Here is a 12554-nt window from a genome sequence, read left to right on the forward strand (position 1 = left end):
GGTGCAGCGAAACCACGTTTTTCTCTCAGACTGACTTTGTACTGGGCCTTTAAGGGGCTGCATTACACTGAACTTATGGATCTATACTGTTGCAGCGGTGTTGCCTCGGTCAGCTTTACCTGCTATGGGCAATGTGGAAGCCCCCAAAAAATGACATAATTGAATACAAATAAATTAATAACACAATTTAATAATAACACAAAAAAATGATTTACTTCACTTAGTTTTTTCACAGTGTACTTAACTGAACTCTACTTCATTGGGTATGGAGGCCACAAAGTGCCATATCAATAATAATAATACGAAGAAATCATTGAATGATTACCTATATGGTTCAATATTTAATTAAATTGAAAATATATATAAAGATTCTTTAATTAAATAGATATGCCAATACTAAAGCTACATATTTCACTTGCAAAAGTACCTGAAAGTTATTTCAACGATCAAATTGCTAAACTATATTGAACGGCAGTGTTGAGACCCCAACGTGCCATGAGAATAATAATAATTAGAAATTCCTTAGAAGAAAACTTCATTGGGTCAATAATTCATTCAAAATTGAAAACAAATTCATAAATAATGTTAATAGATATATAGATAAATACAATTTTCGTTATTACATATATTTCTTTATTTTATGTAATGAAACAACTGAACTGTCGAACTGTACTGAGCTGCAGAAAACATCCTTAAATTATTTAGTCTCTTAGCATTACTAATCAAAGTGAGTGGGTGGGGCTAGCACTGCTCTAAAATGAGACAATTGGTCTAAAACAGACTTACTGTGCAGGCTGACCAATCAGTTGTTAGGATGTATTTGATGGATTGCCATGACAATTTAAACTGTTTTATAGCACACTGCGGTAAATGAACCATGAAAGAATTGATTCAACACGTAAATAATAAAGTATGATTGCAGCATACAATTTAATTGAGGTATTTCACATTTAAGCATATGTAAATATTTCATTAATTATTATTAATCATAGTGAGAACATGTGTGGCAATAGTGGAAATGTATACTCATGCATATTGTGTCTTGTCTCCAAGTTTGAAATGAGGAACAAATTACTTCACATTGAACAATGGAAGCAGATGTAATTACAAACAGGGATGATTACACATACATTTTACTGTGGGGTGTAAAGAGGAAATATTTTATCAGTATTTAGGATTAAATAAAAAGAGCATCTGGCTCTGTGAGCTAGGTCCATGGTTTATCTGACCTTCTGGTGAGCAAACCAACCAAATAATCACAATAAGGCTGTGATTGGGTCCGGTAGGATGTTTCAACTTAAATGCTCACATGATGTGTCAGTTTCACTGGATGAAATGCTTCACCTACAGGCCATGAAAATGTATTTTTCACGTACCACATTTGGCCAGTGTACAGAAACAAACTTCAAAGCGTTGTATTGGGATTTCATGTGATAGAGCAACATAAAGTAGCACATGGTGGACTGAAGAGGATACAGGGTGTTCAAGATTTTTTAGCATTAAAATCTGAAAGTCATGGCATGCATTTGTATTCAGCCCCCTGTTTACTCTGAAACCCTAAAATAAATTCCAGCGCAACCAACTAAAAGCCTTGTTTTTGTGAATGTGGAAATGCTGCATTCCCTTGAAGTGGGCTGCTTATCAGTGTTTAGAGTACATCTCAGTGTCAGGGATTAACCGCCTGCACAGCAGCTACATCTATGAGCATGGGCATATTGCTGTGTTTGTGTACATCTGTGCCTCTCTCTGCAGCAGAAACCAATATTTTTGTTCTGTCATTCAGAAATGAACCTGTGCAAACCAAAAAGCACTATGATGAAATGAACACACACAAAACAGTTCAACATGCGAGATGTTTACTTGATGAAAAGACTGTAAGGGTGACTGAAGCGTGCTGCAGTGCTTTGGCATGATTGTTCATGAGAAACAGCCCAAAAACACTGAATGCATTCTGTAATGGCTAACCACTGTGTAGTGAGGGATTGTGACCGTGTGCAAAGATTTCTTGTGTGAAGGCAGCCAGAGATAACAGCTTTATAGCAATCCTGAGGAGGAGAGTGAGTTTTGCTACATTTATAAGCTCCTCTTGAGTGAGTGGCACATCAGAAATAGGTCATCAAGGGATAAAAACAGTCTGGCATCATCTTTAATGTAATAGAAATTTTGGAGTGGCCTAGTCAAAGTCCCTACCTAAATACAAATGAGATGCTGACTTTCCCAGGCCATATTATGTTTTAAAATCCCACTATGGGGCAGAATTAGAACAATTCTGCAAAAAAGAGAGAGCCAAGTGATGTGGCACAACCAGTTTTTAGTTTATGGGAGTAATTACCTTTTTACATAGGCCCAGGTTGGTTCGGATAGTGTATCCACTTTATAGATTATATAGTAACTAGTTTTCATCTTTACTCAGTTTATTTTTGTTTGATATAAAAATTAGTTTGATGATCTGACACATTTAAGTGTGAAAAGTACAAACAGAAGTAAGGGAGTGAATACTTGTTAACAGCACTATATCACTAGTATGAAACGCTTTTTGTTTTACTTATATCTTCCGGTCTCCTGCTCCGCTTTGTACGTTCTTTCTGAGAATGTTTGTCTGTTATTTGTGTGCCTTTCTACAAACGCCTGTAGCTGTGAAAAATGCTTGTATTTTTATGAAGCTTAATTTTAATTTTACACATTTTGAGTGTTTAATACCATTGTGACAGATTTTATTGAGATGTAATGGAAAATAAAAATCATCTTCTGTTTTCAGCTTTGCATATGAATGAATGTGTGAATGAATGAACATCAACACAAAGAAAATGTTTCAGACACCAGTTCTCCTTTAGCGAACTCCAGCAGCGCCCTCTGCTGTAAGACGTGCCTCACTACAACCCCGGTCGGGACACGTGGTGAGTTTTAGCAGCGGCTTAATTGTTGTTTGTGTGAATTTTAACATGTTCAGTTTGTTACATGTGTCAATGCTATGGTGATAATAACCTTTTTGACAAATGCAAATAGTATTTGAGGGTTTTTCTTATGCATAATAACTTCAAATTCTGACTGATTGTGATCCATTCTTGCCCTACAATTAATCAGATTTGATCGCAGTGTTGCCAGGTGCGTTTAGATGCACTCTTACCCACACATGGCTGATGTTCAGTGAGCTCTGCACTGGTGGCAGTACATATGCGTGGAGCCTTTCTTTCAGTAGTCTTAGCAGCAGTTTCCTGCTTGTGAGGCAGCTTTAGTGACCTATCTGAATTGTTCATAGCATTCAGTTTGCTAATTAGATTGATTTCAGCAGGACTCTTTCACAGCCTCCCATTAATTATGAGGTAAACCATTTTAACCAGTAAAAGTCATGCAAAGGAATAAACATTCATCTGATCAATCTGCACATGAACCTACCAACAATGTGAACAAAATGAGAGAATCCAGGACCCAATGTTTGTGCCGCTTTAAAACTCTTGGGTATGACCATCGATCATGAGTTAAACTCAGGGTTTCTCACACCCCTGTAATCCTTTCTCAAAACTATCTTCATTGTGAAAAATGCCATCAGTAGTTGATTGGTTTGAAAAAAAAAAAACATCATTGTGAAGATCAAGGGTGGCATCGGATGTTTTTCTTGGAGGGCTATGGACTCCCAATCTAACAGGACAGTAACCTGACACATGCAGTCAGAGCTACAGTGGAATTGTTTAGATCAAAGTATTCTTATGTGTTAAAATGGCCCAGTCAAAGTCCAGACCTAAATCCAATTGAGAAAGTGAAAGACTTGAAGACCACTGGTTACAGATGCTTCAGAATCAATCTCACTCAAATGAATAATTTTGAAAATGGAAAAATATCCGTCCATGTGCAAAGCTGGTAGAAACATGCCACAAAGGACTTGCAGCTGTATTTACATTGATTGAGGCCATGTTTCTGAATCCTGTATGTTGATTATTAATTAGACGCTGATTTAAAAAGGTTAAGTTTTCCTTATTAATCATGTCTGATTCTATTGGGTTACGTCTACAGAGGGATTAAGTCCAAGGCCCAGTGTCTCTGCCCCTCATTATACGTGTGAAACGCAATTAGACCGTCCAGAGCAATAAGTTCAGGGCTTTTGTCCTTGCACAGGTCTGGCGCTTCTTCTCCTCCTCGCAGACTGATCGATGATTGTTGGCAGGCCAGCTCGATAGATCCGATCCAGACAGGTTCTGCAGCTGTGGTAACATACACAAATATGAGACACATGGGGCTATTAAGGTGCAAAGTGAGCGGTTCATTTCCTCAAATATTTGATGTTAAGATAATGTGCGCGACAAGCAAGCCAGGAAGTCGGTAACAATGTGAATAATAGGGAATTTGCATTGGCCACCAACACAAGCTCAATATTGACTTTATGGAGCATGCGACAGCGCCCCCTCCTCGCTTGTTTCCCTGGGAGACGCAAAGAGATGCCGCAACAGAAAGCGCAAACGCAGGCTGCAGCGTCCTTTTCCTTCTTAAGGGCCCGTCGCAATATGCGCAGCCCCTCTGCAAACAGCGTTCTGCGACCAAAGGGGGATATCATGATTCACAAATGGAAGGGAATGAGCTATAAATTGGACCGCTTTTCAATGCAAATGCTTCGATGTTAATTAGCACCCGCGTTGTTGATTGCGGGAGCTGGTTTGGGACTTTCATTGAAAAGAAATGGCACCTTGGAACATCAGCTGGAGCTTTGAACTCGGCAATCTATCTTTAATTGGCAACGGTGGAAGGAAGAAAGACTGAGAAATATCACACAAAAGGCATCTTAATTTCCCGAATTAGGGGCTGTAATGTGAGGGCCAGGGGGGCTGCGTAGGCCTGTGTATTTTAGGCTGCAGAGTGCAGGCACTTAGACTGGCTTTTGGCTGAACTGGACAATAGATCTGTTCTAAATTTACATGTCTGCTCCCATGATGGAGGGTAAAGACTGTATATTCAAATCAAAACCAATTATTGTCAATTTACATTACATTTACAAATGAAATGATATGCAACAAAAAGACCCAGAATTATTCACTACACAGTAAAAGAAAAAGGTTTTTTTTAGGTTATTAAATATTAACGATTACATTTCCATAATTATAAAATTCTAATCAAGAACAGCAACGTTTTTTGTTGTAGGGGTTATGGCTCACCTCCCAGGGCGAAACTCCATCAGGGAGCAGCACAACCACTCAAAACAAGAGAATAAAGGCTCAGTTGTGCCTTGAATGATTTTTCTATTGCTTACTTCTTCTACTTAGTCTAATAATGAGGAAGTGTGGTTACAGTATAAGCTCTGTAAAAAATATGGTGGTACACCACAGCAGGTTAAAGTTGGTCTCTGATTTAAAGAGTCCTTTTAGGCCCAATGCTGTTCCGTGCCTTATAAACCAGTAAGAAGATTTTTAGAATCTCTCATAGCAGTGCTTTGAGGACTGGTCTGATATGATTATCTGGTGTTGATCAGGACTATCACAGCAGCATTTATGACGAGTTGCAGCTGTCTGGTTGTTTTTTATAAAGTCCTCAAAATACATTAATCTATCTGTGGATTTATTCAAAACAGGACTATTCTGATTTAGTTTTAGACTTTATGGGGGTTTTAAGCCCCAGGTTGTAGAATCTAGGTTTCTTGCATACTCTAAGGTCTTAAAGCTTATTGAATCGTAGGTCTACAGTAAGAGATGCTGTAGAATTGGACTAAGGGGGAGTATATAGATGTTGAAGAAAAGTGACACGAGGATAGAGGCTTGATGAACTCCACATGTTATCTTGGTTTGCACAGATTTATTACTGCCAAATGTCTAATAGATTCCTAGTCTGCCAAGTAAGATTTGAAGCAATATAGTACAGAACAAGAAAATCCCACCTACTTCCAGTGTATCAATCAGTATATTACAGTATGTTCTAACAATATAATCCACTTTTTTGTTCACAAATCATAACTTAACATTTCAACTCGAGCTTCACTTAAGATGCTGGTAAAGTCAAGTGTTAAATTCGTACATCGTGTGAAGTGCCCAGCAGAAAATGGCTGCAACTTAAAACACTTAGGAAGGGTCATAAGAAAGGTTAAGAAAGATTTTGTATTGGAATTAGAATTCAGGTTTGTGTCCAGCATTAGCTAGTTTGGCAAAAATGCCAATGCTAAAGTCTGACATCATAACAAGCCAAACTTTTCCAACCCGAGGCAGCCGTTGCCGCTGAACAGCACATGTTGACTATTGTTATCAGGGAGGGGATCTTCTACCCCTGACTGTGTGGACTAATGCTTGCATGAAACTGTATCCTTATTGATCAGGTGTGTTTGGCTTTGATGAGTCTGAGCTTGTAGATTTTTAATGTATATTTTTATTGAAGATGATTCTGGATCGAGAAATTATAAACCATGCTCTTTATTTTTGTTAATCTTCAAAAGCTTTATGTAGAGCCCTGTTCCTGCAGCAGCTCTGAAACAGATCCAGGAACGAAGGTTTGACCCTTTCAGCTCCCTTTGCTGTCCTCTGCAGGGCCATTCTTATTGGCTATATTGTAGCTGGGATACCTTGATGAGGGGCAAAACATGAACAAATTTCCAAAGGGAGCTTTTAGGGAGCGACATTGCTTGCTTCATTTTCTCCAGGAAATGCTGTCTCTGCATGTTCTCCTTATGCATGCATGGGTTATTTCCTGGTACTTTGGCTTCCTTCCAAAGTCTAAAAGCATGGCTGTTAGGTCAATTGGTTACTCAAAAATGGCCTTAGGTATGAATGCGTGCACGCATAGTTGTTTGTCCTGTGTCTCTGTGTTGCAATGTGGGGGACTAGCGACCTGTCCATGCTGTACCCCGCCTCTTGCCCAGTGACCGCTGGAGATAGACACCTTGCAGGGACAAGCAGGTATAGACACTCGGTGGATGGATGGAAGTGGTGTCTCTGTAACTGAGGCACCTCTACATTTTTTTATGGGGGAGGCAGACGGTAACCACTGATAATCCTGGTGTGATACAGCCCTCGAAAATAATAAAATAATAAATCACTGAACTTCAGGAGTTTTATTAGGTTGTTTTTATAGGGACAAATACACCTGTGTGGCACATGATAAAAAAACAAAAGTATATAAGAATAAGTGACCTTTTGAACAGGAAATCAATTTGTAGGGGGTTGCAACAGTGCCCTAAGGCCAAACAACGGTACGTGTGTAAGATTGTTTTATGATTATTCAATCGAGACAGGAGAGAATGAGATTCAACTAGTTGCAAAACATATTTGCACTTCCACAAGATATATAGATCTCCATTCTGATGATCTGACTAGATTTGTGAATGATTGCTTTCTCATTTGAGCTTGAAAAATCACAATCCTTTATTTCAAAAACTCTGTATTCGATCAGATCAGGGACGATACCTGTTAAGCAATTTTATAGGCTGAAGTTGGCTTGTTTGTATTCTTTACTTCTATTGAAGAAGGTTTGATTAAGGAGCCTTTTCACCTTTAGTCAAAGTAATAAAATCAACCAAAAAGTCCATCTCGATGAATTTGTTTGCTGGGTATATAGAGGCAAAACAACATGTCCACATATAGAAGTGTGGGCCTTCTATATGTGGACAGTTGCAAAATGTTGCTTCAGATGTTATGTTTATGTTGCAAAAAGATTAAACACAAATCACTAGAGGGGAAAATCTCTTCTGTACCTGGATTTGCAGGTATAGATAGTCATGCAAAAGAATCAAATGCAACATGCAAAAATGTTTGTTATGATCCAAATTTTATTATATTTGAATATGCAGGTTTGAGCTGTCCATATTTTTTGAGTTGTCTCATTTTGCCTGTATGAGCTTTTTCATACCCCATACCACTAATTAATAATTTGTCTCGTTGGAAAGCTGCGGGCTGGTGAGAGCAGGTCTGGCAGTCATCTGTCATTTGCTCTTCCTGTGTGCCCCTTCAGTCTGTCTGACATCTCTGAGCAAACGTGGCCCAATACACAACCAGGAGCCAGGGCCCTTCTAGGCAGCCAGCGAGAGCACACTGCTTCTAATGTTTGTGTGACAAAAAAGGCAAGGCAAATCCTCGCAATGGAATCAGATAATCACCCGCCTGTGAAGAGCCTGCCCCAATCCACATCCACACCAGGTCGGGGTGGGCGCGGGGGCTGTATTAACAGTCTGTTTGGCTAATAATTTTAATCTGCTGGACTGCTTCAGGAATTGGCCAGAAGAGGATGGAATAAACATCTACTTCTTTGCTTTCTTTTGCTTATGGCAGCTCTCTCCTTTTCGAGCCCCCACCCCACCCTTCAACCTCCACTCCCCACTCCTCTCTGTTGCACGTTCATCATACGCCTGCTTCTCCACTGACACCTCTGCTGGACAAAACTGCCGCCCCAGACAGAAGCGAGGGCCCACTGGGCAACGGACTCTTGCCAGACTGGCCCAGCCTGACATCGTCCGGTGGAATGTACACATGGAGAGTGTGGGCCGTGTGTAGACAAGGGTGCTGCTGAGGAGAGGGCACTTCAGGTTCACAGGGTCAAGAGATGTCTGTCTGGGGCATATGTAGAGCAGCAGGGAACACACAACTTGGAGGAGAATGGGCTACTTCTGGAGAAATTCAAGTTGGCAAGATAAAAAAAGAGAGATGACATTAATATTCATAAATCCCATGGAATGTAGTCGGGCAATTTCTAGCTGAAAAGTCCTGACAACAGCCAAAATTATTTTTTACTACTGTGGGGTGAGGCTCTATAATTTAATATATATATATATATATTATTATTATTGTTATTGTTATATATAATAATAATAATAATATTAATAATTATTATATGTTCAATATTTTGCAGTTCTGTTGACTTCACCTGAAATTATCAGACATAATTACAAAGAAAACTAAACATCTATAAATTAACATCTAGGTAGTCATTAGCATCCTTTGTACTGATACCCCTAAATAAAAGCCAGTTCAGCAAATTGACCTCAGGAGTTTAGTTACATAGGCAGATGACTAAATATCCATGTGTAGTCAGACTGTTAATACTTTTTCTGAGTAAAATATTACCAATTTTAGCTGTAGGAGCTATGGTGATTGAATTTAGCTGGAAAAGGCCCCAAATCAAATTTTTTTTCAGTGGCCCACTACTGCTATGGAGTGCCTCTGCAATATTATTATTATTTTTATCTCAAAACTGGTGATTTTGTTTCTAAGAAGCCTCTGAAAAGGCTATACAGCATTTATCTGTGGCATTCCAACTAAATGCATGAAAACACATAAGTGATTGTTTTGTTTCCAGGTATATGTCAGATATGGTCACATGGAGGTTAAACTAAGATCAGTAGTGAAGCTCTGGTGAATACACGCCTCTACAATGCAGATGGCACTGTAGTCTACCTAATGGTTGTTGTTTGAAGTATGGCTTCATAGATATCCTGTTTAAGATGAGGCTGCATTGTCGCACCTTTGTTCTGATAAGGGGTCCCTGCCCCCCATCGACAAAGTGCGAACGACTGGGAGGGCTGCAGCGATATAAGGGGCCGGAGAAGTGTCACGGACACGCTGTGCTTCCCTTAGTGACCTGTACTTCTGTGCTGCTGTCTAAAGTCTCTCATGGATTTCCTCCGCGCTTATTGCGTCCTGTGCGCCGCTTTCCTTGTTCTCACTGGGGCTTTTATGCATGGGGATATGAAGGACGCGCTACTGCAAAAACTCGGCTTGAATGAAGTTCCTAAAATCCAAAAAAGGGATCTAGAGAACCTGCTCGTTCCAGCGCACATCAAGAACAAGTACTTGTCCATGCTGAAGATGCACCACAACCGGAGACGCAGATCTTTGCCCAGTCTGAGAGGCATCCTGAGGGGGGTTCCCGGCAATGCAGGTAAAATACGATGAAATAGAGTTTGTCTGAGTATATTTTAGAGCCATTTAGTGAAACACATTGACTGCGATTCTTCTGCGTAATTGTGACTCGCGAAGAGTCGTTTTACGCACCTACAAATACGACCAGAACTTGACTAAAACGCACATGTTGTTTGGCGCTGCAGATATCTTTGGAGAGTATGTGTACTCCGACACCACCCGGCATCGCATGTTGTTTGACATGGAGGCGAGGATCCCGGATCACAGCGAGGTGACCATGGCGGAGCTGAAGCTTTACCAGCGGGCCTCGTTCCACAAACGGTACACTGTGGACAAAATGAACCACCGGCCCGTCAGCAACGCCCGGGTCACCATCTACTGGGTGGAGGTGGTGTCCAGCGGCACCAACAGGACGTCACTTGTGGATTCACGGTAGGGACACACGCTCCTTTGCGCCAACAAAGAAGGATGAGACTCTTATCCCCAAAGAGTCAGTCGTGTATTATTTTAATTAATCGTCTTTCTCGTGTTCTCAGGTTGATCTCAATTCATGAGACCGGCTGGAAGAGCTTTGATGTCACCCAGGCGGTGCACTATTGGTCCAAGACGCAGCAGAAGACACCCATGCACTTGGAGGTGTGGATCGAGGGCGAGAGACCTGGCAGCTACGCGGCAGAGATGGCCAAGAGTGTGCGCTTTACCACCCAGGCGGATAACACCTTGGGGAAGCCTGAGCTCATCCTCTACACACTCAACCTGGAAGAGTACGGGTGAGTGCCTGAGCTTTTGATATATTGGATCTGCTTGTGTTGGTGTAAAAATTAGACCAGGTGCTCTTTTTGTTTTCTACTTGCTACCCTTTGCTTTCCGTAGAAGCTTTGGTTTGGAGACTAAGGCACAAAAACGTATTTTAACAATAAAATGACCAGTATTTTACACAATTAATGTATTTCTTTAGATATGTAAAAAGAAGAACATGTAGCTGGGTAACTCATGGCGCTGGGTCCTTTACAATGTAGCTCCCTACCTTAAAAAATGAGCATATCATCAATGCCTTTTTAAGTTGCAGGAAATAATGAAATACTCCATATGGAGGTGTAGATAAGATATTTGGGGCCATTCATTTTTTGTAAAGACCAACACAAAGTTGATCTTTTCCGTTTTATTTATTTTTTAGGTAAATCTATAAAGTATGATGCACATATCTATTCAGGCTCCTTTAAACTGACTAGTGTAAGATATTTCCTTAATAAGACATCTACTACCCATAAGGCAGTGTGGCTGCACAGTTGCAAAATATTGCTACAGATTGTGTCTTAGCTCATTAGCTGTCAAAATCCTTAATCCATAATTAAAATGTGTGGTGGGAGCAGAGGTGTAGCTAAAAAATGTAGGGCCCTGACTCAGTCAGTCATTTTCTACCGCTTATTCCATAGTGGGTCACGGGGAAGCTGGGGCCTATCTCCAGCAATCTATGGGCGAGAGGCAGGGTACACAGGTTGCCAGTCCATCGCAGGGGCCCTGAGTCTTTTGCAAAATATCCCCCACCCCATCAAGTCTTTTTTGACATCTGCCAGCTAACTCTCTTCATCTTTTCTCCTCCAGCTCCAGTGGTGACTGTGTCACAAACCAGAGCAAAGACACCTGCTGCAGAGACAAGTACTTCATCAACTTCCGTGCACTCACCTGGACAGAGTACTGGATCATCGAGCCGGCGGGTTACCAGGCCTTCAGGTGCACCGGAGGCTGCAAGCAGCCCAAACGCAACTACGGCTACGGAGAGCGGCGGTGTGCGGTGTCAGAAAGCTCCCCACTGCCCATCATGTACCTGGTTAAAAAGGGGGACTACACTGAGATAGAGGTGGCCGAGTTCCCCAACATGATCGTAGAGCGGTGTGCATGCATGCTGGACAACATCTCTGTGGTATAAAAAGTTATAGTTGAAGACTGTTGGGAAATATTACAGGGAAATTATTGTGTTTTTAACCGACTCGTCAAGTACTTTCTATTTAAATGGACATTTAGTGGGAGAGCTTCAAGCAACTGGCAGTACGCCACCAACAAATTCTATCTCCCTCCACAAGCACTTTTATAGATTATGTAAATTTTGATATTTTTTTCTTTTAAATATGAATTTGTATGAGTTGTGTTAAATCTAGTGCAATCATTCCGATTCAGTGTGATGCATCCCTTTTTTTCAAGGCTGTACATATAATATGAATGAGAATATGTTTGTAAAATGAAATATTTGTTTTTCATTACACTCCTGGTGTCCTGGTCCGTTTGTCAGCGGAGCCCGTCTGCCTCAATTCACATTCATGATTGGATTCGAATGTAGTCCGGGTGCAGCTGCATGTGTCTTTCACCTTCTGATTTGCACTTGCAGGAAGCCCTGAGGCAAAGCAAATAATCTCCCTAATGATGCAGAGCACTTGTTACCCAGTCTTGCTGGTATGGCTTTATCTGCAGTGGGAAGGAGGCACGGCAGGGCATACAGTGAAACTGAAAGTCAATTCACATGATGCTGGGCTCGTCATGCGTTTTCATCGAGCTTAGGCCGAGCCAAACGTTGGTCATCAGAGCTAATCCCTAATGTACCGTTTGCCCTCAGGGTGGGGGGTCTTGTCATTCACTAATCTGCTGCTGATAAGGGTCAACAAGCAGCCACTGCAAAGACAATCAGCTGTCTGGGAGGGCAATGATCTCCTAACAACATACTTTTAAACATTT

At 40.9% G+C, this 12554-nt stretch overlaps 1 protein-coding gene across 2 annotated transcripts; it reads left to right on the top strand.

Moving 5' to 3' along the window:
* Positions 1–3516: 3516 nt before the first annotated feature.
* On the top strand, positions 3517–12087 carry lft1 (lefty1). 2 transcript variants are annotated; one of them, XM_047388458.1, is made up of 5 exons: positions 3517–4204; positions 9442–9843; positions 10010–10256; positions 10361–10594; positions 11430–12087. In XM_047388458.1, the coding sequence occupies exons 2-5, from the start codon at positions 9576–9578 to the stop codon at positions 11752–11754; spliced, it is 1074 nt and encodes a 357-aa protein (XP_047244414.1). In that variant the 5' UTR covers positions 3517–4204; positions 9442–9575; the 3' UTR covers positions 11755–12087. The 2 variants fall into 2 exon arrangements, with proteins under 2 accessions (XP_047244414.1, XP_047244413.1); XM_047388457.1 differs by lacking the exon at positions 3517–4204 and having other exon boundaries at positions 5512–9843.
* The last annotated feature ends 467 nt before the right edge of the window (positions 12088–12554 follow it).

This window comes from Girardinichthys multiradiatus, chromosome 15 (assembly GCF_021462225.1).
Source record: "Girardinichthys multiradiatus isolate DD_20200921_A chromosome 15, DD_fGirMul_XY1, whole genome shotgun sequence".
NCBI lineage: Eukaryota > Metazoa > Chordata > Actinopteri > Cyprinodontiformes > Goodeidae > Girardinichthys > Girardinichthys multiradiatus.